Source organism: Phocoena phocoena, chromosome 13 (genome assembly GCF_963924675.1).
Source record: "Phocoena phocoena chromosome 13, mPhoPho1.1, whole genome shotgun sequence".
Classification (NCBI taxonomy): domain Eukaryota; kingdom Metazoa; phylum Chordata; class Mammalia; order Artiodactyla; family Phocoenidae; genus Phocoena; species Phocoena phocoena.
This window is the reverse complement of record NC_089231.1, coordinates 64,039,341-64,059,682: the sequence shown is the minus strand read 5'-3', so window position 1 is coordinate 64,059,682 and position 20,342 is coordinate 64,039,341. Positions and strand designations below refer to the sequence as shown.

Here is a 20,342-nt window from a genome sequence, read left to right as displayed (position 1 = left end):
TTTAAACCTCTTTCCCAAATATGAGGACCTTAGAATCCTCTCTAAACATTTTTTTAAAGTAGGTTTTACATGCACACGATAGACCTGATATCCTTGATATTTGCCCTTCCTGACTCCATTTGGTATGGTCCCTGTTTATCTTCTTATGCCCACACAGCAGACTTATATTAAGAGGCAGGATAGAATAAAGGCCAGGGGTACAGCCTCGGACCCAGACACCTGGACTCAAATCCCAACTCTGTCACTGCTCTGTCTCAGTTTCCTCAGCTATACTACATACCCCTACATTGGACTCAGAATTAAATAATCTACTATAGACCCAAAACAGTGCTCAGAACCTGTAGAGGGTAGCTCTAAGGATTATTTTACAGAGGTAATTTTTGTTTACACCAAGGATTCCCAGCCTTGCCCCTCCTGACACCTTGGGCCAGACAACACCATGCTGTGGGGGCTGCCCTGTACACGGAAGATGCTCAGCAGCATCTTTGGCATCTGCCCACTGGATGCCAGCAGCAGCATCCCCCCCACCCCCCGCCACCAGCTGTAACAGCCAAACTGTCTCCACATATTGCCAAACACTCACCAGGGTGCAAAATCGCTTAGAATCACTACCTTAGATTTGTGCGTGTTTATGCCCTTATATGGAAAATGTTTCTTCTTCCATTTACACCTGGCATCTTGGGAAGGATGGTCTGAGAGGTAAGAGGAAATGGTGAGGGGAAAAAAAAGTATGCCCTTAAAAACTTTTAGTGAAGGTCTCCTCGGCTTTGTTGGCAGCTCTGTGCTCAGGGCTCTAACAACCTCTACTGTCTTCTTGACTCCATCACTGAGTCTGCTGAGTCTGCTTCTCGCTCCTTGACAGAAATGGCTGTTTCTGAGATAGTCTTCTGGCCTTTGGTGTCCTGCTGTTTCACAACAGGTTGGGGCATGGATGCCTTATTTAACCTGCGTGGTCCACTGGGCTTTTCATCGGCCATCATCTCCTCACACCTTCTGTGCTTCCATCTGCACTTAGATGCCCGTCAGACTTCCTGATTTCATGCTCCACGTTTCTCACCCTCCTGTTCCTGAGGCCTCTTCTCTAGGCTACGTTCTAGGTAACGTCTTCAAATGTAGCTTCTAGTTCAAACTCTTTCTTCAGCTGTATCTATCTGTTTATTCATCCACACTTTCCTCTTTCAATGACTTTACTTCTCGTCTCTACAAGTTCTACTTCGTTTCTTTTCAAATCTATTTGGTCACTCCTGATACAGTATCACAGTGTTCGTTCATTTGGAAGTCCAACCTTTATTTTTTTAAGCACCCCAAGGCCATATCTAACAATGGCTATGTCCCAGGGCGTCCCCACATCTGGTGATTGTTTCTGCTCCTCCTTGAGGTGTGTCTGCTTCCTTCCATGCCTGCTGATTTTGTGTGCTCAATGACTGACCCTGATCTGCAATTCTCACAGGCCTAAACTGGGAGCACCCTCCTCCAATCTGCCCCGAGCTCTGGCGGAGTTGGGGGATGCCAAGGGCCCTGGCACAAATCCTGGACGGAGGGATCCCAGGATTGCTTTCCCCCACCTTGCAGCGTGCCAAGGCATAGCAGGGCAAAGAGCTGCCCCTACCTTCTGCCAGCCCAACAACCCAAAACACAGTCTACACAGAAGGAGAGAGGGCTCCTCAGCAACAGCCAGAAATACGGCTTATTTTTAAAGTAGGTTCTACATGCACATGATATAAAATTCATCAAGGAAACAAAAAAGTATAGAGTTTAAAAGTATCCTGTACCTCAGCCCCAGCCTTATCCACAGTCAGCAGTGTGTGTTTCCTGTGACTAATCCAGGTCACCTGGAGATGCACAGCAGGCTCTGGGCTGCCCTTTGCGAGTCCTCTGACCCAGGACCTACACTCTGGGGGCGTGGAACTAAGGTCCGAAGCAGCCTTCATCACACAGTGGCGTTTGGAGGTGTCAGAAAAGGGCAGCAACTACCCATCAAGCACTACACTTATTTCAGGTAGACCAGGCCACTAGAGGTCACAGGCAGGGAGGGTGGGTCTCTGTAGAGGCAGCAGCAGGACATGAGAGTAGAGACCACTTTAACTTCCACTGGTGCCACACAGGAGACCAAGCCCCTCGGAAGCTGAAGACAGGATGTGGGCCAAGGTTGGACTAGGGAGGCTGCAAGACAGCCCACCAAAGCTTCACTGCTGAACTGACAGTCTCAGGAGTCAGACTGCAAAACATTCTAAACTCATACAGCTTAAAACTATTTTTTATTATAAAATCTAAGTTTGTGATAAAAAAGAAATTCAACCAGCACACCCGAGTATAATATGAAAAGGAGCATCCTTCTGAAAGCCGCCCTGCCTCTGTGTGTGTGTGTGTGTGTGAGAGAGAGAGAGAGAGAGAGAGAGAGAGAGAGAGAGAGAGAGAGAGACACAGGTGTGCTGACAAGAGGGGACCTGGGAGCTCGAGATGAAGAACCAACCACTGAGCCAAGCGTCAGACGGCAAGACATCAGTAAGGAAGAGAAATGAAGCTCTGGGAGGAAGGGGGTGTCTGGGGGCAGAAGGTGCCAGTGCAGGAGTGGGTGGGACTGAGGATGCATGTGGCCTCTGAGAAGGGCAAGGTGACCCGGACACAGAGAACCCAACAAAGAACAGGGTGCTCAAGGCCGCGGCTGCCCTCGTCACAGGGTTCCTGAGAGGGACGCGAGACAGAATACATGGGAACACCACAACATGTACACAAGCATTCACAGCAGCTTTAGTTTAACAGCCCAAACTGAAACAACCCATATGTCCTTCAAGGGTGAGCGGATAAGTGAACTGTGCGTGGCCCAGCCAGTCCAGGGAATATTACTCAGCAGCGAACAGGAAGGAATTACCAACACCACCTAGAGGCTCCCAAGGGCGTCAGGCAGAGTGAAAAAAAGCCAGTCTCAACAAGTCAAATATTGCATGATTCTATTTATGTAACATTCGCAAAATGACACAATTACCAAGGCGGAGAACAGATCAGCAGCTGCCGGGCTTTGGGTTGGAGGGAGGGTGTGATTATTAGGAGGCACCAGGACAGCCTGTTGGTGGTGACGGTTCCATGTGCTAACTCCATTCCATATGTGATAAGACCTCACAGAACCACACACATGCACGCGCATGCGCAAGAGTGCATGCAAAGACTGGTCACGTGAATAAAGTCTGCCTGAGTTGACAGCACTGTCGTGGTTTTGGTGATGTACTAGGATGTTTTCATTGGGGAAGCTGGGGGAAGGGCACATGGGAGCTCTGTGCTATTCTGCAACTTCCTGTGACTCTTCATATTTTCAAAAATAAAAAGTTACATAAGAGGAAAAAAGTACTGAAGCACTTAGCAGTATTAGATAAAAGTCTACAAGCATAAATGTCCATCAAGAGTGTCCTGGGGGGGCTTCCCTGATGGCGCAGTGGTTGAGAATCTGCCTACCAATGCAGGGGACACGGGTTCGAGCCCTGGTCTGGGAAGATCCCACATGCCGCAGAGCAACTAGGCCCGTGAGCCACAATTACTGAGCCTGCACATCTGGAGCCTGTGCTCCGCAACAAGAGAGGCCGCGATAGTGAGAGGCCCGTGCACTGTGATCAAGAGTGGCCCACACTTGCCACAACTAGAGAAAGCCCTCGCACAGAAACGAAGACCCAACACAGCCATAAATAAATAAAATTAAAAAAAAAAAACCAAACATTTAAAAAAAAAAAAAAGAGTGTCCTGGGGGACTTCCCTGGTGATGCAGTGGTTAGGAATCCGCCTGCCAATGCAGGGGACATGGGTTTGAGCCCCAGTCTGGGAAGATCCCACATGCCGCGGAGCAACTAGGCCCATGCGCCACAAGTACTGAGCCTGCGATCTAGAGCCCGCGAGCCACAACCGCTGAGTCCGCGTGCCACAACTACTAAAGCCCACGCGCCTAGAGCCCGTGCTCCGCAACAAGAGAAGCCACCGCAGTGAGAAGCCCGCACACCACAACAAAGAGTAGCCCCCGCTCGCCGCAACTAGAGAAAGCCTGTGCACAGCAACGAAGACCCAACACACCCAAAAATAAATAAATATTTTTTTTAAAAAAGAGGGTCCTGGGACAGAGGCAGCCGGCGCTGCAACCCTGCTCCTGGCCCGAGCAGTTGTGCGGAGGGTCAGGCGCCTCCTTCGGGAGGGGAATCAGGATGCGAGCCACAGCCTGGGCGGCCTGGGGCCAGGGCAACACTGGAAGGGACAGATGGGGCTTCGCGGCTGAGGACACCCTGAGACGGAACTGTTTCTATCTTGACTACAAAGCACAGCCCCTTGGATGGAGTCCCAGGCCACCCCATCCTCCTCCAAGTCCTCCCTCAGCCTGGGCAAGAGGGCCTCGGTGTCCCTCGCCCTCTGGGAGGCAAAGCAGGCTGGAGCTTCCCCAGCTCCTCTCGCCCCCTCACCACCCCCACCCCCAGCTGGGAAGAGAACGCGCCGCCTGTGGAGAGCGCAGCAGGTTCTCTGAGAGGCGTGGTACTCACTCTGCGGAGCGGCCGTGGACACGACGGCCATGCCATGGGGGGCCATCCCCGAGGTGCCAGGAGGTGGCTGCCCCGAGAGTGGCATCGGCTGCCCCATGGCCCCCAGGCCGCCCATCCCGCCCAGGGGCTGGCCGGGGCCCCGAGCAGGTAGGCCAATGCCGGCTGCTCCCGCGGCGGGCCCGCCAGTCAGGCTCTGCAGCGCATTCATAGGGTCTGCGGGGCACAGGGTGCAGCGTCTCAGGGCAGTGTCCGCCAAACCGGGCCAGGCTCCGTGGGCCATAAGGCCTTCCCGGGCACACGCTTCCTCCCACCTCCAGGCTCGACACCCTCAGTGTCCCAAATGGTGAGCGGCCGGAGTCCCGGGAGTCCCCCAAGCCCCGGCCCAGCTGCATACCACACCCCAGGGGCTGGGACACCTCCTGGTCAGGGAGCACAGCCCACACCCCAGCCTAGCCTATGCCAGGTCCTGACAGACTCCAAGGGACAAGCAAGCCCTCGGTGGCAGGCGGTGGCCCCACCCATCCTGGCCATAGGCCCCTCCTGCTGGGTGAGACACAGCTGGGAATCCAGAGAAAACAAGGGTCAAGGGCTCTTCACAGTAAGCCGAGCCTGGGGCTAGAGAAGAGGGGGCAGGAGTAGATGTCCCAGGGAGGTTACAAGTCCCCTTGTGCACCAGAAGCCCATCTCTGCTAAGTCTGGGCAGGACCCCACTGAGGAGCAGTTCTCAGGAAAGACCCCTGAGAACAAGGGTGTGTGGGAGGGGTCCGCAGATGCTCGCCAACTGAGTAATGCCAGGGCCTGGGGCAGGAGCCAGAGGCTCTTGTTATAACAGCAAAGAGCCACCTGCAGGCAGGTGTGGCCTGGCCGGCTCACCCTGACACAGAACCGAGTGAACACACACATTCTCCTGGCCAAGCACTCTTGATACCCACCCCCACCACCACCCCCTAGCCCTGGCTGGCCAACAATTGCTGCACAAGCCAAGAGACCCCAGGCAGGTGCAGCCAGCTCGGCCAAGGCAAGCCTGGGCATGCGGCATGTGCCACCGACAGTAAGACAAACAGCCCGCCAGGGTGGCTCCCTGCCCGGCAGTCAGAGTTTAGTTGGCCACTGGGATCTGCTAAACCCCTTCACTGGCAGCTCACTCAGCGAGACCTAGGCTAAATCAACAGGGTTCCCATGAGATAAAACCTTGAAATTAAAAAATAAAAAAGAATGACAATTCTTAACTTACAAAGAAACTTTGTAACTTAAGAAAGTGAATTCATAGTTATTCTCTAAATGCTACTACAGATTATTATGCTGAGCATAGCATTATACCATACTAGTTCTCTCCCAGAGAGCTCAAAATTTTAGATAATATTCAATAATCGTGTGAGTTTTCATCATTTTTTTTGCGGGAGGAATGGGATGGGGTGGTATCGTCCAACTCCACGGTCACCAGGAGGAGGGTGCCTGGTGGGCCAGGAGCTGGCAGTTCTCAGGAACCCGAGGTTGTCTCTCCGGGAACTTCCTCCTCCAGTAACAGCTTAACCCCAGGCACACGCAACACCCACCATCCCATTCCTGCTACTCTGTAGCCAAGGTTGGGAAAAACTTTAATTCCAAAAGGAGAAACTCTTACCACTGACAGAAGCTTGTGATTTCTTGTTATCTATATATAAAAGAAAAAAAAAAAAAAGAAACCAAAGTAAACAAAGTTTTTCCGTAACCATATATTTCCACGCTAAGTCAGTGCTGAAGGCATTCGCCCAGAGGTCATTTGCTAACACTGAACTGACCCTGCCTAGAAACTAGACAAAACATACCTCAGAGTTTCAGAGTATGTGTGTGCGTGTGTGTGTGTGTGTGTGTGTGTGTGTGTGAACATGTGTGAATACATGTATGTGTCCCACCCCTGGCAGCACTGACACACAAGGAGGCCAGGAGCGAGAGGGTGCAGAACCACCCCACGGTCAACCTGGGCCCTGGAGAACAGCCCCCAGGTGGAGGCTGGTGCTGGGTCTCCTCTAGTTCCCTCCTTCCCAGGCCGGGGCTCTTAGCACAGGCCCCAAGCCACAAACAAGAGCGCTTCAGGGATCTATGTTGGGCCCACAACACCTCCATTTTCAGCCCACTCTGGTTAGGGAGGCAGCATCCCCATTTTCTGGATGAGGAAACTGAGTCTGTCCAAGGCTGGTTAGAAGCCGGATCCAGCCAGCCCCAGGACAGGCGGGGAACTGCCACAACAGTTCCACCCTCTGCCGGGGGTGAGGCAGTTGTGGGCGCCCCCGCCAAAGGGCTTTGTGCACTGCCGTGCCAGGGCCAGCTCCCAAATGGGCCAGCCAGCCCGAAAGGCCGAGCCCTTGCCAGTACAGACGGGGTCGTGGCCAGGCTGCTCATGCCCCAGGCTTCTAGTGGCTGCTCCTCTTGTTCCAAACACCATGGGCCCTTCCCAAACACAGCAAAGAAAGTGAAATCAAGTGAGGTTCATCTTGCTAGCCAGTCTGGTAAAAAGTTAGTGTGGAAAGAAGCAATGGCCCTGCAAGGACTCTGGGGTCCCCAATGTCTCCCTCTGAGATGAGTGACTCTGATGCCACAGCTGTCTCAACAGCCACAGGGAGCAGCTACCCCATGGACAGGCTGCGTGGGAGGAACCTGCCTCCTGTGGTCACACCACTGCAGGCCGGCAGGAGGCGCTGTGGCTGTAACCACGCCCCACCCCCCACCACGCAGTGGCCAGCGGCCCTGAGCGGCCCTGGAGAAGAGGAACTGGGATGCTGTGGGGCTGGGCCCTCACCAGGGCAGGGAGTGCAGGGTGGCGCTGAGAAAGCTGGCCCCAGAAGCTTCCAGCCTGACGGGAACACAGGTCCAGCCTCCATGGGTCAAAAAAACCAGGCATCAGGGAAGGAAGTGTCTATTCCAGGGTGGACTTTGCTTATTCAGGAACTGCCTAGAGATCAAAGCAGCAGTCCTTCAAAAAGGGAGATTAAGCAGACAAGCAAAAAGAGCAGTCCAGCCCAGACCACTTGGACACTAACATCTCCATTAGGCCACAATCAGCACGTTTCAGGCTGAGGCTCTGGGAGGATGGGAAACATGGAATCAAATGCGAAGCCATGAAGAACTTCCCAGAAAGCAGGCGCTGTCCACAGACATCCTGCCTCAGGCACTGGGGCCGCGACTGGCCAGGCTCTCACGGCGACCACAACCACCCAGAGATGTGATGTTTTACTTACGGATGTCTCGAAAATGGATAATGAGCCTGGCCACGAGAGAAAGGTATTCATCCTAAAAGCAAAAACAGGAAGCAGTTTAATCCCAGACGCAGAAGTGAGGCCGAGTGACACCCCTTCCCGCCCTGGCCCTGCTGCGTTCCTCCTGAAGGCAGGGATGGCAGCCATCCCCGTCTGTCTGTCCCTGTCTGTCTTCGTCTGGCTTGGCTCGGCCTCCTCTGGAATCCATCCCTCTGGGAAAGGCCGGCAGAGCTCGGCTACCACAGAACAACAAAAGGCACAAAGAAACAGAAAACCAAGAAGGTACCAAGACACTAGAAGATGCTGCTCCTCCGCCCTGCTGTAAACCCTGGCGAGGGTCACGGGGGGGGGGGGCTCAGGCACCCGTCTTTCTGCAGAGGGGCTGGCCCGGGGTCACAGGGCATCTCAGAAGTAGACACAGGAGGGCCGCTTTTGTCTTTGCTCCATTTGTACCAAAGTACTTTCGCTTTTCACACCAGCCTGTTGCTTTTCCACTGCTGACGTCATATTTGCATGCAAATCTGGCTGGGCGCCCTGGCTGTGCTTTCCCCAGCTCCCACTGATCTGAATTCACTGCACGGCCCAGGGAGAGGGCACAGTGCCGCTCAAGGAAGCAGGTGAAGGCCACTGCCCAGGGCCCTCTTGGTTCTCGCTGTGTTTCTGGAACCTCCCAGCAGGGCCTGCCTTCCACCATTTGTCCTCTTTGTAACCAAGGACACTCACTCCAGGGGTTCCAGGGAAATCACTACTGTGAGCTTGTCTTGGGGTCAAAGAAGGGATGTTCGTAACTAAAATCTTATTTCAGAGAAGCTGGACCATCTTTCTGGCAAGGCAGGCAGAAAGGGCAGAGCTTTCACCCCGCCTGCTCACTTGACCCCCGCCTAAGTCACCATGACACTGAGTCCACTCAACAGCAGCCAGAGGAGACGACCCCCGCAGCCCAGGACCCACCACAGGGGACAACCCGTGAGCCTGGGACAGACAGTGAACCTGCCGTCACGAGAACACCTCCAAGGGAAACACATAAAGGGGGCCTCAGACGAATGTTAACAACATAAGCACACTTTGTAACCCCCATCAGCCCTCATTGATCTCAAACTTCACCCACCACTGTTTTCTCAGCCATGGAATCAGCAGAGGAAAACGTGGGGGAAAGGCCCAGGGAGGCCACGGGGCAGGTACCAAAGGACAGGACACATGGGAGATGTGTTCAACACTCCCCCTCCCAATGCCCCCCACAAATTTCTGGGAGGAAAAGGATCCCACCGATCACCTGACCAGGCTGGTCCTTGAAGGACAACAGGGTGGTGAGTGGGGCACAAGGAAAGTGGGGGCTAAAGGAAGCTCCGAAATGAGGTGGCCAAGGACGGGGAGCTTGCCAGGTCAAGAGCTGACGTCTCAGTAAGGCCTTGGCCATCTTTTGGGTTGGAGAAATCTTAAAAGAATTTGTTGAGCTTTTTCTACTTCCATAAAAGGTGAAGCAAGAGGAAGCAGGTTTAAAAAGGAACCAGATCATTAAAAAGTCCACAAACAACAAATGCTGGAGTTTGGAGAAAAGGGAACTCTCCAACACTGTTAGTGGGAATGTAAACTGATGCAGCCACTATGGCAAACAGTATGGAGGTTCCTCAAAAAACTAAAAATAGAATTACCATATGATCCTGCAATCCCACTCTTGGGCATATATCCGGAGAAAACTCTAATTCAAAAATATACGTGCACCCCTATGTTCACATCAGCACTATTTACAATAGCCAAGACATGGAAGCACCTAAGTGTCCACTGACAGATGAATGGATAAAGAGGATGTAGTATGTATATATACAATGGAATATTACTCAGTCATAAAAAAGAATGAAATAATGCCATTTGCAGCAACATGGATGGACCCAGAGATTGTTATACTAAGCGAAGTAAGTCAGACAAATACCATATGGTATTACTTATATGGGGAATCTAAAATATGATAAATGAACTTATCTATGAAACAGAAACAGACTCATGGACATAGAGAACAGAGTTGTGGTTGCCGGGGGTGGGGGGTGCTAGGGGAGGGATGGACCGGGAGTTTGGGGTTAGCAGATGCAAACTATTATATACAGAATGGATAAACAACAAGGTATAGCACAGGGATCTATGTTCAATATCCTGTGATAAACCATAATAGAAAATATACATATGTATAACTGAATCACTTTGCCGTAAGGAAAAAACACAACATTGTAAATCAACTATACTTCAGTTATAAAACAAAACAAAACAAAACCAGCAACCAGATATTTTACTCCGACACAAGATACAGTAAATGGGGCTCAGGAGCATGTCCCCAAAGCCCTTGGCACAGAACCAGGACCGAGTGCTTGGAGCCAGGTGGGCACAAGGCATCCATGGCCTGCGCCCACTGAGGCTGCCCACAGCCCAGTGCAGCAGAGGCTCTGGGGACCAGACCAGCATGAGGAGGCCTGAAGGGGACAGAGGGGGGCAGCAACCACCTGACAGGAGAAGCGGGCACAGGGAGTGGTCAGTCACACTGTCACCAAGGGGCGCTCCTGTGGGTAAATACATCACCCAGCACGTTAAGGGTAGAGTGCTTCAGGCCTGCTGATTTGATCCTCCTCTGACTCCCCAGGGCAGCTGCCTTACTCTATGTCTAGATTGGCTTCCCTGGGCGTGAGAGTTCCCAGCCTCCATGCAGACAGAGAGGTTATGACCCCTCTTCTGCTCCAAGGCACCCCCACTCCAGGACAGTCCCAGAAATGGGCCGAGGAGCGTGTACCTCCCTTATCTTCACTCCACCTTTATCATCTCCCCCTCCTGACAGCAAAAATACAAGCATCCAGGCTGGGTACGGCCAGAGCACAGCAGTGACAGCTCACACGCCGCACTGACTCCGGGCCAGGCACAGCTCTGAATGCTTTACAGATAATTAACACACTCAATTCTTCCAACTGCCCAATGAGGCAGGTACTACTAGCGGGCTGGTTTGCAGGTGAGAAGACAGAAATGTGGGAAAAAAAGCTTCCTGCAGTTTATACACTTTGTCTAACCTGTACAAGTCTTGCATGAGGGCCTGACAGCAAAGGTGGAGGACGAATCCCCTCATGGATGTGGAGGGAGCAACAGGATGGACACACATGCTCCAGGTAAGATGCCACAGGCCACACACTAGATGCTACACTGTTATACCTTTTGTATAAGATTCGGGGAATCTGAACATGTATATTTGCTTTATACCTGCAAAAAGAAATGCTGCAGATCAACAATTAAATCCCCAGAGGTATCAGGAAGTGGCCTGGAAATGAAACTTCCCACCTTGTTATACAGCTTTCACATTGGAAGTATGTAATCTTTTACCAAATTGAAGACAAAGCCAAATCAAAAGAAAAAAGTACAAGGACTTCCCTGGTGGTAGAGTGGTTAAGAATCCGCCTGCCAATGCAGGGAACACGGGTTCGAGCCCTGGTCTGGGATGATCCCACATGCCGCGGAGCAACTAAGCCCGTGCCACAACAACTGAGCCTGTACTCTAGAGCCCGCAAGCCTCAACTACTGAAGCCTGCGTGCCTAGAGCCCATGCTCCGCAATGAGAAGCCACCGCAATGAGAAGCCACCGCAATGAGAAGCCCGCGCGCCGCAACGAAGAGTAGCCCCGGCTCACCACAACTAGAGAAAGCCCGCGTGCAGCAACAAAGACCCAACACAGCCAAAAAAAAAAAAAAAAGTACAATTCCTAAAAATGCAAAACCAACCAAACATATGAGCTGATATCAAGTTGGTGTCAGAATCATAGGGAAAAGAGTTCTTTTGATTGATCATTTTAAAAAACAAAAAGCAAACAAAACAAAAAAACCATATGTCCTTAGGGGAAGGGGTACATTTTAAGTACACACAGAGCTGTAAAGAAATCTTGAACTTCATTCCACATTTTGTTATTTGCTACTAATATTAGTGCTAATATTGGTCTGTTTATTCTGAAACTATTTTAGAGTAATTATGCCAATGACATTAGAAGACAAGATATTCACAAAAGAGAGCAGATACATGTTTAAAATAAAAGTAAAACCCTGTAATTGGAAATATCAATGTGAAATTATGGGGTTTTGAGGTTGTTGTTTCAAAACCATATGACTCCTTAGCTCTGTTCACAAAAAAGAGCAGAAGCCGTGAGCAGCCCCATGCCCACACTGCAAGCCTCAAGTACCATTTCACCCTTGAAAAGGAACCAGGGCTCCTTAGAGCAACAGCTGATTCTGGGCCAAGATGCAAGCAAGCTACAAAAGACTAAGGGGTTGTGACAGGGGCCCCAAGGGGTCAGGAATGTGCCTGTGAGCAGCCAATGGGGACACATCAAAATGAACGGCTGCAACGCCTGAAACTCGCTTGATGCAGAGCCATGCTCACAACACCACTCACAGGAAGAGAAGCAGCCTCACCCCACCCCCAGGCCCCGGCACTTGCCCCTGGGTACCAAGGGCAGCAATTCCACAAGACAGTCAGTACTCCTGACGGTCCCGAACAGGCTGTGTTTCAAGCAACCAAGTAGCACTGGTGGATGAAAGAAAACCTTTCCTGGCAAGACAATTCCATCTAATAAATGTGGAAGAAAAGCCAGAATTCAGGACAAGTACCAGTTTGCAACGCCCAGTTAAATGATGGAATCATCAGCTGACAAGTGGATGGGAAACTTCATAAAAGAGTCAGACTGTCACTCTCCCAACTCCTGATCAACTGTGGCCTTGTGGGAAAATCAAGACACCCAGAAATATATACAATATATACAAATATGAGGCACCACCTCCAATGCCTTCTTGCTAACAAGACCCCTGCATACTGTGCTCTTTTGATCGAACACCTGGTTCACAAGAAATAAGGGGCAGGCAAGAGGGTTCACAAGAAATAAGGGGCAGGCAAGAGGGAGCCAGGCCACAGGGAATACTGTTGGTGGGAACACGCATGGTAAACACTCTGTTACTGAGGACTCAAAGGAAGAAAAGGAGCTGGTCAGAAAGCTCATGTCATCTTAGAGAATACAGATGTCATCAGGAACAGAATGCTGGGAAAAAGGTGAATGTTAAAAGTGTTTCTGGTGAGGGCTCAGGGGAAAGAGGAACGTGTGATTGGAAACAAGAGCACAGAGAATCCCTGTCATACAGTGTCCAGAAGTCTAGCTGAATCGTACCCTAGTTGAGAGGAAGGCAGACCTTGTAAGCAATGAACCTGGATATTTGGCTGAGTAGACTTCCAAACAAAGTGTGGAAGGTCTGGCCTGCTTTCTTCTTTTTTTAAAAAAAATTATTTATTTTTGGCTGCATTGGGCCTTTGTTGCTGCACACAAGCTTTCTCTAGTTGTGGCGAGCAGGGGCTACTCTTTGTTGCAGTGCACGGGCTTCTCATTGCAGTGGCTTCTCTTTTTTGCAGAGCACGGGCCCTAGAGCACGCGGGCTTCAGTAGCTGTGGCATGTGGGCTCAGTAGTTGTGGTGCACAAGCTCAGTAGTTGTGGCGCACAGGCTTAGTTGCTCCGCAGCATGTGGGATTTTCCCGGACCAGGGCTCGAACCTGTGTCCCCTGCATTGGCAGGCGGATTCTTAACCACTGCGCCACCAGAGAAGTCCTGGCCTGCTTTCTTCTAGCTGCTTACAGTAAAATTGGGAGTAAAGAAAGAAACTGAGGGAAGAACCGTTAAGCATAAAGGAAACTGGACTTGGTTTCGGAAATTCCCAGGCTATTCAGATTACAAAGAAACACTAAAATTAGGAGATTCACTGTAGGAATGTGTGCTCTGGAGAGAAGGCTGAGGGTGTGGTTGCACAGACTATGCTAGTGCCAAAGAGATCAGGCATGTGATGAATCCTCTCAGTCGTCTCACAGATGCCAGGAATAGGGATGAAATTACAGGGATGAAACATCTGTGGGGAAACCTTCTGTCTGGTGGCATGAATATGTCACATATTCACGGTTTAAAGCGTCATACCAGCAGAAACACTGCCAGTTTAGACTAAAAGGGAGAGACTGGATGAAATTTTAAAAGGGTGTCAGACTCCCAAAGTCAACAGGCAGGAAACAGGCTGGTAAAACTACTGGCTGCAAACATGACCACCGGGGAGAGCCTTGAGCCAAGAGGCCAAAGCCATGAGTCCAGAGACTGTAGCCTCCAAGTCTGTGGGAATTTGTCCAGCAGCTACAGGAAACTAATACACTGCCTCTATAGATTGGCCTATTCTGGGCATCTTATACAAATGCATCATACAATACGTGCTCCCTTGTGACTATTTCACTACACTTATTGTGATGTTTTCAAGGTTCATCTGTGTTGTACCATAGTCCATTATACGGCCAGATAACAGTCCATTATACAGACACACCACATTTTCTTTACTCATCAGCTGATAAACATTTGGGTGTTCCAACTTTCTGGCTATTATGAGTGATGCTATGAGTATTTCTGCACAAGTTCTGTGCATATATGGTAACTGTTTAATTTCTGAGGAATCACCACACTGTTTTCCACAGTGGCTGCTCCACTATACATTCCTTCCAGCAACGTATGATGTGCCAATATCTCACCAATACTTATCATCTTTTTTTATTATAGCCATCATGAGTGTGACGTTGTACCTCACTGTGGTTTGGATTCGCCTTTCCCTAAGGACTAGTGATACTGAGCATCCTTTCATGTGCTTCTTGGCCATTTGTACTGGGCTGGCCAAAATAGTTCCTTTGGTTTTTTGGGGGTTTTTTTGCAGTATGCGGGCCTCTCACTGTTGTGGCCTCTCCCGTTGTGGAGCACAGGCTCTGGATGCACAGGCTCAGCGGCCATGGCTCACGGGCCTAGCCGCTCCGCGGCATGTGGGATCTTCCCAGACTGGGGCACAAACCCGTGTCCCCTGCATCGGCAGGCAGACTCTCAACCACTGCGCCACCAGGGAAGCCCTTTGGTTTTTAAGTAAAAATAAAGACACATTTTTTACTTTCACCAAGAACTTTATTGAACAATGTATTCACCACTTTGTTCCACTACCTTCTGCCATTTTTCAGGCAACTTCAAAATTCCACCTTCCCAAAACTTTTTATTTAAAAAAAAATGTTTTTGGCTGCATTGGGTCTTCATTGCTGCACATGGGTTTTCTCTAGTTGCGGCAAGCGGGGGTTACTCTTTGTTGAGCGGGCTTCTCATTGCGGTGGCTTCTCTTGTTGCGGAGCACAGGCTCGAGGCACATGGGCCTCAGTAGTTGCGGCAGGCGGGCTCAGTAGTTGCAGCGGGCAGGCTCTAGGGCGCACAGGCTTCAGTAGTTGTGGCACGCAGGCTCAGCAGTTTGGCACGCGGGCTCTAGAGCGCAGGCTCAGTAGTTGTGGCACATTTACTTAGTTGCTCTGCGGCATGTGGGGTCTTCCCAGACCAGAGATCAAACCCATGTCCCCTGCATTGGCAGGAGGATTCTTAACCACTGCACCACCAGGGAAGTCCCTCAAAACTTTTTATCTTTTTGAGCAAAGAACTGTTCTAGGTGTCTTTTACAGTCTTCCAGGGAATTGACATTTTTTCCATTAAGAGAATTTTGTAAAGACTGAAATAAATGTAAATCCAAAGGTGCAAATGTCTGGTGAATATGGCGGATGAATCAGAACTTCCTAGCCAAGGTGTAACAGTTTTTGCCTGGTCATCAAAGAAACATGAGGTCTGGCGTTATCGTGATGGAAGATTATGCGTTTTCTGTGGACTAATTCTGGACGCTTTTCATTGAGTGCTGCTTTCAATTGGTCTAATTGGGAGCAGTACTTGTTGGAATTAATCGTTTGGTTTTCCAGAAGTAGCTCATAATAGAGAACTCCCTTCCAATCCCACCATATACACAACATCACCTTCTTTGGATGAAGACCAGCCTTTGGTGTGGTTGGTGGTGGTTCATTTCACTTGCCCCACTGATCTCTTCCATTCTACATTATTGTACAGTATCCACTTTTCATCCCGACGCAATTTGTTTTAAAAACAAAACGTTTGGGCTTTCCTGGTGGCGCAGTGGTTGAGAGTCCGCCTGCCGATGCAGGGGACACGGGTTCATGCCCCGGTCCGGGAAGATCCCACATGCCGCAGAGCGGCTGGGCCCGTGAGCCATGGCCGCTGAGCCTGCGCATCTGGAGCCTGTGCTCCGCAATGGGAGAGGCCACAGCAGTGAGAGGCACGCGTACCACCAAAAAAAAACCCAACCAAACAAACAAAAAAATCACCAAAAACCAAAAAAACCGTTTTCACTACATTTAAATGGAGAATCACATGTGGAAATATGGTCAAGAAGGTTTTTTTTGCTTAACTTACGTGGAACCGAAACATCAAAGCGATTAACATAACCAAGCTGATGCAAATGATTTTCAACACTTGATTTGGATATTTTGAGTATGTCAGCTATATCCTGCATGGTAGAACATTGACTGCTCTCAATTAATGTCTCAGTTTGATCGCTATCAACTTCAACTGGTCTACCCGACCGTGGAGCATCGTCCAGCAGGAAATCCCCAGCACGAAACTTCACAAACCACTTTTGACACGTTTGATCAGTCACAGCACCTTCTCCATACACTGCACAAATCTTTTGTTGCATTTCAGTTGCATTTTTACCTTTCTTGAAGTAATAAAGCATAGTAAAACAATTTTTTAAAAAGTTGTTTTTCTTCCATCTTCAATATTAAAATGCCTACACAAAAATTCCAATTTTGTTAATTTTTTTTTAAATGCACACTGATATGACAGCTGTCACAATACAATCTAACAAAATTGTTTTGAAGGAAGTTAAAGACAACTAAGCGCTACTAGAGCCATCTTACGGAAAAAAAACGAATGGACTTTCTTAGCCAACCCAATATATCTTCTCTGGAGAAATGTCTGTTCAAGTTCTTTGCCCATTTTTTTTTTTTTTTTTTTTTGCGGTACGCGGGCCTCTCACTGTTGTGGCCTCTCCCGTTGCGGAGCACAGGCTCCGGACGCGCAGGCCCAGCGGCCATGGCTCACGGGCCCAGCCGCTCCGCGGCACGTGGGATCTTCCCGGACCGGGGCACGAACCCCCGTCCCCTGCCTCCGCAGGCGGACTCTCAACCACTGCGCCACCAGGGAAGCCCTGCCCATTTTTGAATTAGGTTGTTTGGTTTCTTTTGTTGTTGTTGTTGAGCTGCAGTTCTTTATATAATCTGATACCAGTCCCTCATCAGATATCATCAGATATTTGATTTGCAAATATTTTCTCCCATTCCATAGGCTGTCATTTTACTCTCTTGATGGTATCCTTTGATGCACAATAATGTTTAATTTTGATGAAGTCAAATTAATCTATGTTTTCTTTTGTTGCTTGTGCTTTTGGTGTCACATGTAAGAAACCATTGCCTAATCTGAGGTCACAAAGATTCATGCCTATATTTTCTTCTAAAAATTTTAGTTTTAGAACTTCCCTGTGGTTAAGAATCCGCCTGTAAAAGCAGGGGACACAGCTTCAAGCCCTGGTCCCACAGGAAGATCCCACATGCCGTGGAGCAACTAAGCCCGTGCGCCACAACTACTGAGCCTGTGCTCTAGAGCCCGCGAGCCACAACTATGAGCCTACGTGCCTAGAGGCCATGTTCTGCAATGAGAAACCTCCGCAGTGAGAAGCCCGCGCACCTCAACGAAGAGGAGCCCCAGCTCACCGCAACTAGAGAAAGCCTGTGCACAGCAATGAAGACCCAATGCAGCCAAAAATAAATAAAAAATAAAAAAAATAAAAGCTTAACAGTTTTAGCTCTTAGGTCTTTGATCCATTTTGAGTTAATGCTGGTATATGGTATGAGACTGGGGTCCCACCTCAATATCATACATGTGATAAGCCAGCAGATGTCCCAGCACCATTTGTTCTTTTCCAAGATTGTTTTGGCTATGCTGGGTCCCTTGAGTTTCCTTAGAATCATTTTGTCAGTTTCTACAAAGTCTGTTAGAAACTTTTCCTCATACTTGAAAAATGTATCAATTCCCAGAGCAGGTGCTCCAGAGCCAGTGTTCTCAGCAACATGGGACCTTTGGTAAGTATTGTGATTCACGTATTTTAAAATTTTACCCTTATACATTATAAAATATTTTAAACATACAAAAATTAAATAATAAAACAAATGACAGTGGGTTCCTTACCCAGTTTAAATTAAAAAATAAGATCGAAAGAAAGCAAGCTAGCTCCCCATGCTACCGCTGATTTGCCCCACACCTCGTGTTCTTCACAGCTGAATTGGAGAAAGTCACAAGGACTACGCGGAGTGTCTGTACTCTCTCAGCTCCTCAGTACATGCTAGTGAAAATGGAGCGACTGAAAACCAAAGAAGTAGAATTTCCAAGGAGGCCTCCGAGCAAGCACGCCGACGCCGGGTAGTGGAGGAGGAGGCCTGGCTGTCACCCCACAAACAGCAGAGGGCAGGAGCACAGCCCTGGACCTGTCAAAACTGGCCACACCCAGGCCTATCTAGCAGGTCTCAGCAGTTTTTCAGAAAATACTAGTCTTTTCATGCGGTTTGCCGTTTTCACTATACACAATTGTGCTTTTCTCCTCCAATAGCTGTCCCTGATTAAACAAAGATAGCAGAAGATGTATTCGGTTTCATTCAAAAGGCCAACCCTGGGCTTGCGAGGTCTGTAAAAAGGGCTGAAGGTTGGAGAGTGTCTCCTTCATCAGACGTGCACGGCCTCTTCCCGCTCTCCGCAGGCTGTGCTCTTGCCTTCTTATTCCAGCAGATGCTTGTGCCCCTCAGCCCTCCTCTAATTAGCCTCCAGGTCACTTCCCAGTTCTGATGTTCTCCGCCTCCTGGTCCCTGGGTTTCACCTTGGCCCCCACCGTGGGGACTCAGCGTTTACAGCTGTAAACCAGAGACATGCACTACTTCTGCATAATACTATACAACGTGCAAAACAGTTGATGTGTGTTTAACATATAAGCTTAATTTAAAAACAACCAAGTGATAAGTACATGTTCAGCAATGCACCCAGCTGTAATAAGCCTCTCTATGCACTGCCGCTGTGGGTGCCGATGCAGAGGTCCCGGGATCCCTGGCTGTGCTCTCATCCAGCAGATGCCATACCTTCCTGAATCTGCAGAGTGCTTAGAGCTGCTATTATTATATCACCCACCACCCCAGGGAAAGTGGTTTCTGCCTTGAGGCAGAGAGCAGTCCCACCTGCAAGAATTCAGATGTTAAGAATTAAAGTGGGTGTTTGGGTGTCTTTTGCTTTGCTAGATGGGGGGAAGTAGCACAAGTAGCAAAGAGGGTAGGCTCCTACCCCACATCCCCAGGGTGTGTGACCTCCTGGGCAAGTTACCTGGCATCTGTGTGCCTGAGCCTCCTCGTCTGTATCCTGGGGAGAGCAGCACTGTACCTGCTTCATGGGCCTTACAAGGGGACATCACATCACTTTAGAGGGAGCAATGGGGCCTGGCCGTTAGACCCAGGGCCAGCCCCTGACATAATGGGAAGAGCTTTAACTCTGGGTGCTAACACCACACTGGAAGCATGCACCAACCAGGCAATCTGGAGCTGGTGGTCTTTTAAACAAGAGTGCTCAAGGTCTTCCTTGCCCGGGTTGTATACCAGGCAGCCTGAGGTGCCCATGGATGACCCGGTTTCCTTTAGGGTGGACACCTCTGGACCCACCTGCTTGCCAGGATTCCAAGAGAAGGTTAGCCCCTTTTCCATGACCTCCTCTGCCTCCCGGACCCTCCTGGAGTCTAAAAACAGAGAAATCACTCTTCTGTATCCTTTTCTTTGCTCTGGGTCCCACCTTTTACATTCTTTCACAGTCATTCTAATGGGGTCTCAGGCGGGAGGGGCAGGTAACAAGCATGCTGGCTGCCACCTGACTGGAGAGTCCCTCCGGAGCCCCACTCTGGAGGAAAGGTCTTACTGCATGACAGGGCCCAAGGCTCCATGTGGGGCTTGAGCAGGACTAATAAACTGGACATTGGACAGCAGTGTCCAAGCAGAAAGTCTGTCTCTAAAAATGACATAGGAAACTTCCCAGACCTCTCTATAAATACCTCTCTTCCAAATAGTCAGGGCCTCCTCTTGAAGTTAGGGATTTAGAACCAGCCTGACCAAAGGAAATGCAACTGAAATTGCTAAGGTGTGGTGTGGGCTGCAGTAAGGAGAGGTGAGGACAGCGACGGGGGCTGTTGTGCTGCCAGTCGCCCCCTCGGGATGGAAGACTTATTCCCCAGCTGCTGGGAGGGTCTCTGTGGTGGCCAGTCTCCAAGATGGCAGCTAACAACCGCTGGCCTCCTTGGATGCACAGGCCACAGCGCACAGAGAAGGTGGAAACGACTCCCTCCCCAGACTCCACACTGGCCTTAGGACTTGCTGTGACCCAGAGATGTTCTAGGACTTCAGGGGACTGACAGCTTCCACGTCCCCTGCCTTGGAAGCCAGCCACTGTGCCGTAACGAAGCCCGGGCTATGCTGCTGGAGACACCAGGTGGCTGCCAGCTGAATGTGGCTGCGCCGAGGTCACCAGTGAGACCAGAAGAATGGCCAGCCAGGCAGTTCCAATCATCCCAATCCTGACCCAAAGAATCAGGACAGATACCAACTATT

General features: G+C 50.0%; 1 protein-coding gene across 4 annotated transcripts in view; it reads right to left on the bottom strand.

Annotated features, from left to right (window-relative positions):
* MED15 (mediator complex subunit 15) overlaps positions 1-20,342 on the bottom strand; it is a 61,372-nt gene that overhangs the window by 13,150 nt on the left and 27,880 nt on the right. For 3 of the 4 annotated variants that reach the window (XM_065889361.1, XM_065889358.1, XM_065889359.1), the window contains exons 3-5: positions 7,733-7,784; positions 6,139-6,168; positions 4,515-4,727 (exon numbers count right to left, since the gene is read on the bottom strand). In XM_065889361.1, coding sequence (XP_065745433.1) covers positions 4,515-4,727; positions 6,139-6,168; positions 7,733-7,784 — 295 coding nt within the window. The remainder of the gene's footprint in view (positions 1-4,514; positions 4,728-6,138; positions 6,169-7,732; positions 7,785-20,342) is intronic. The other variant, XM_065889360.1, reaches the window with a different exon arrangement.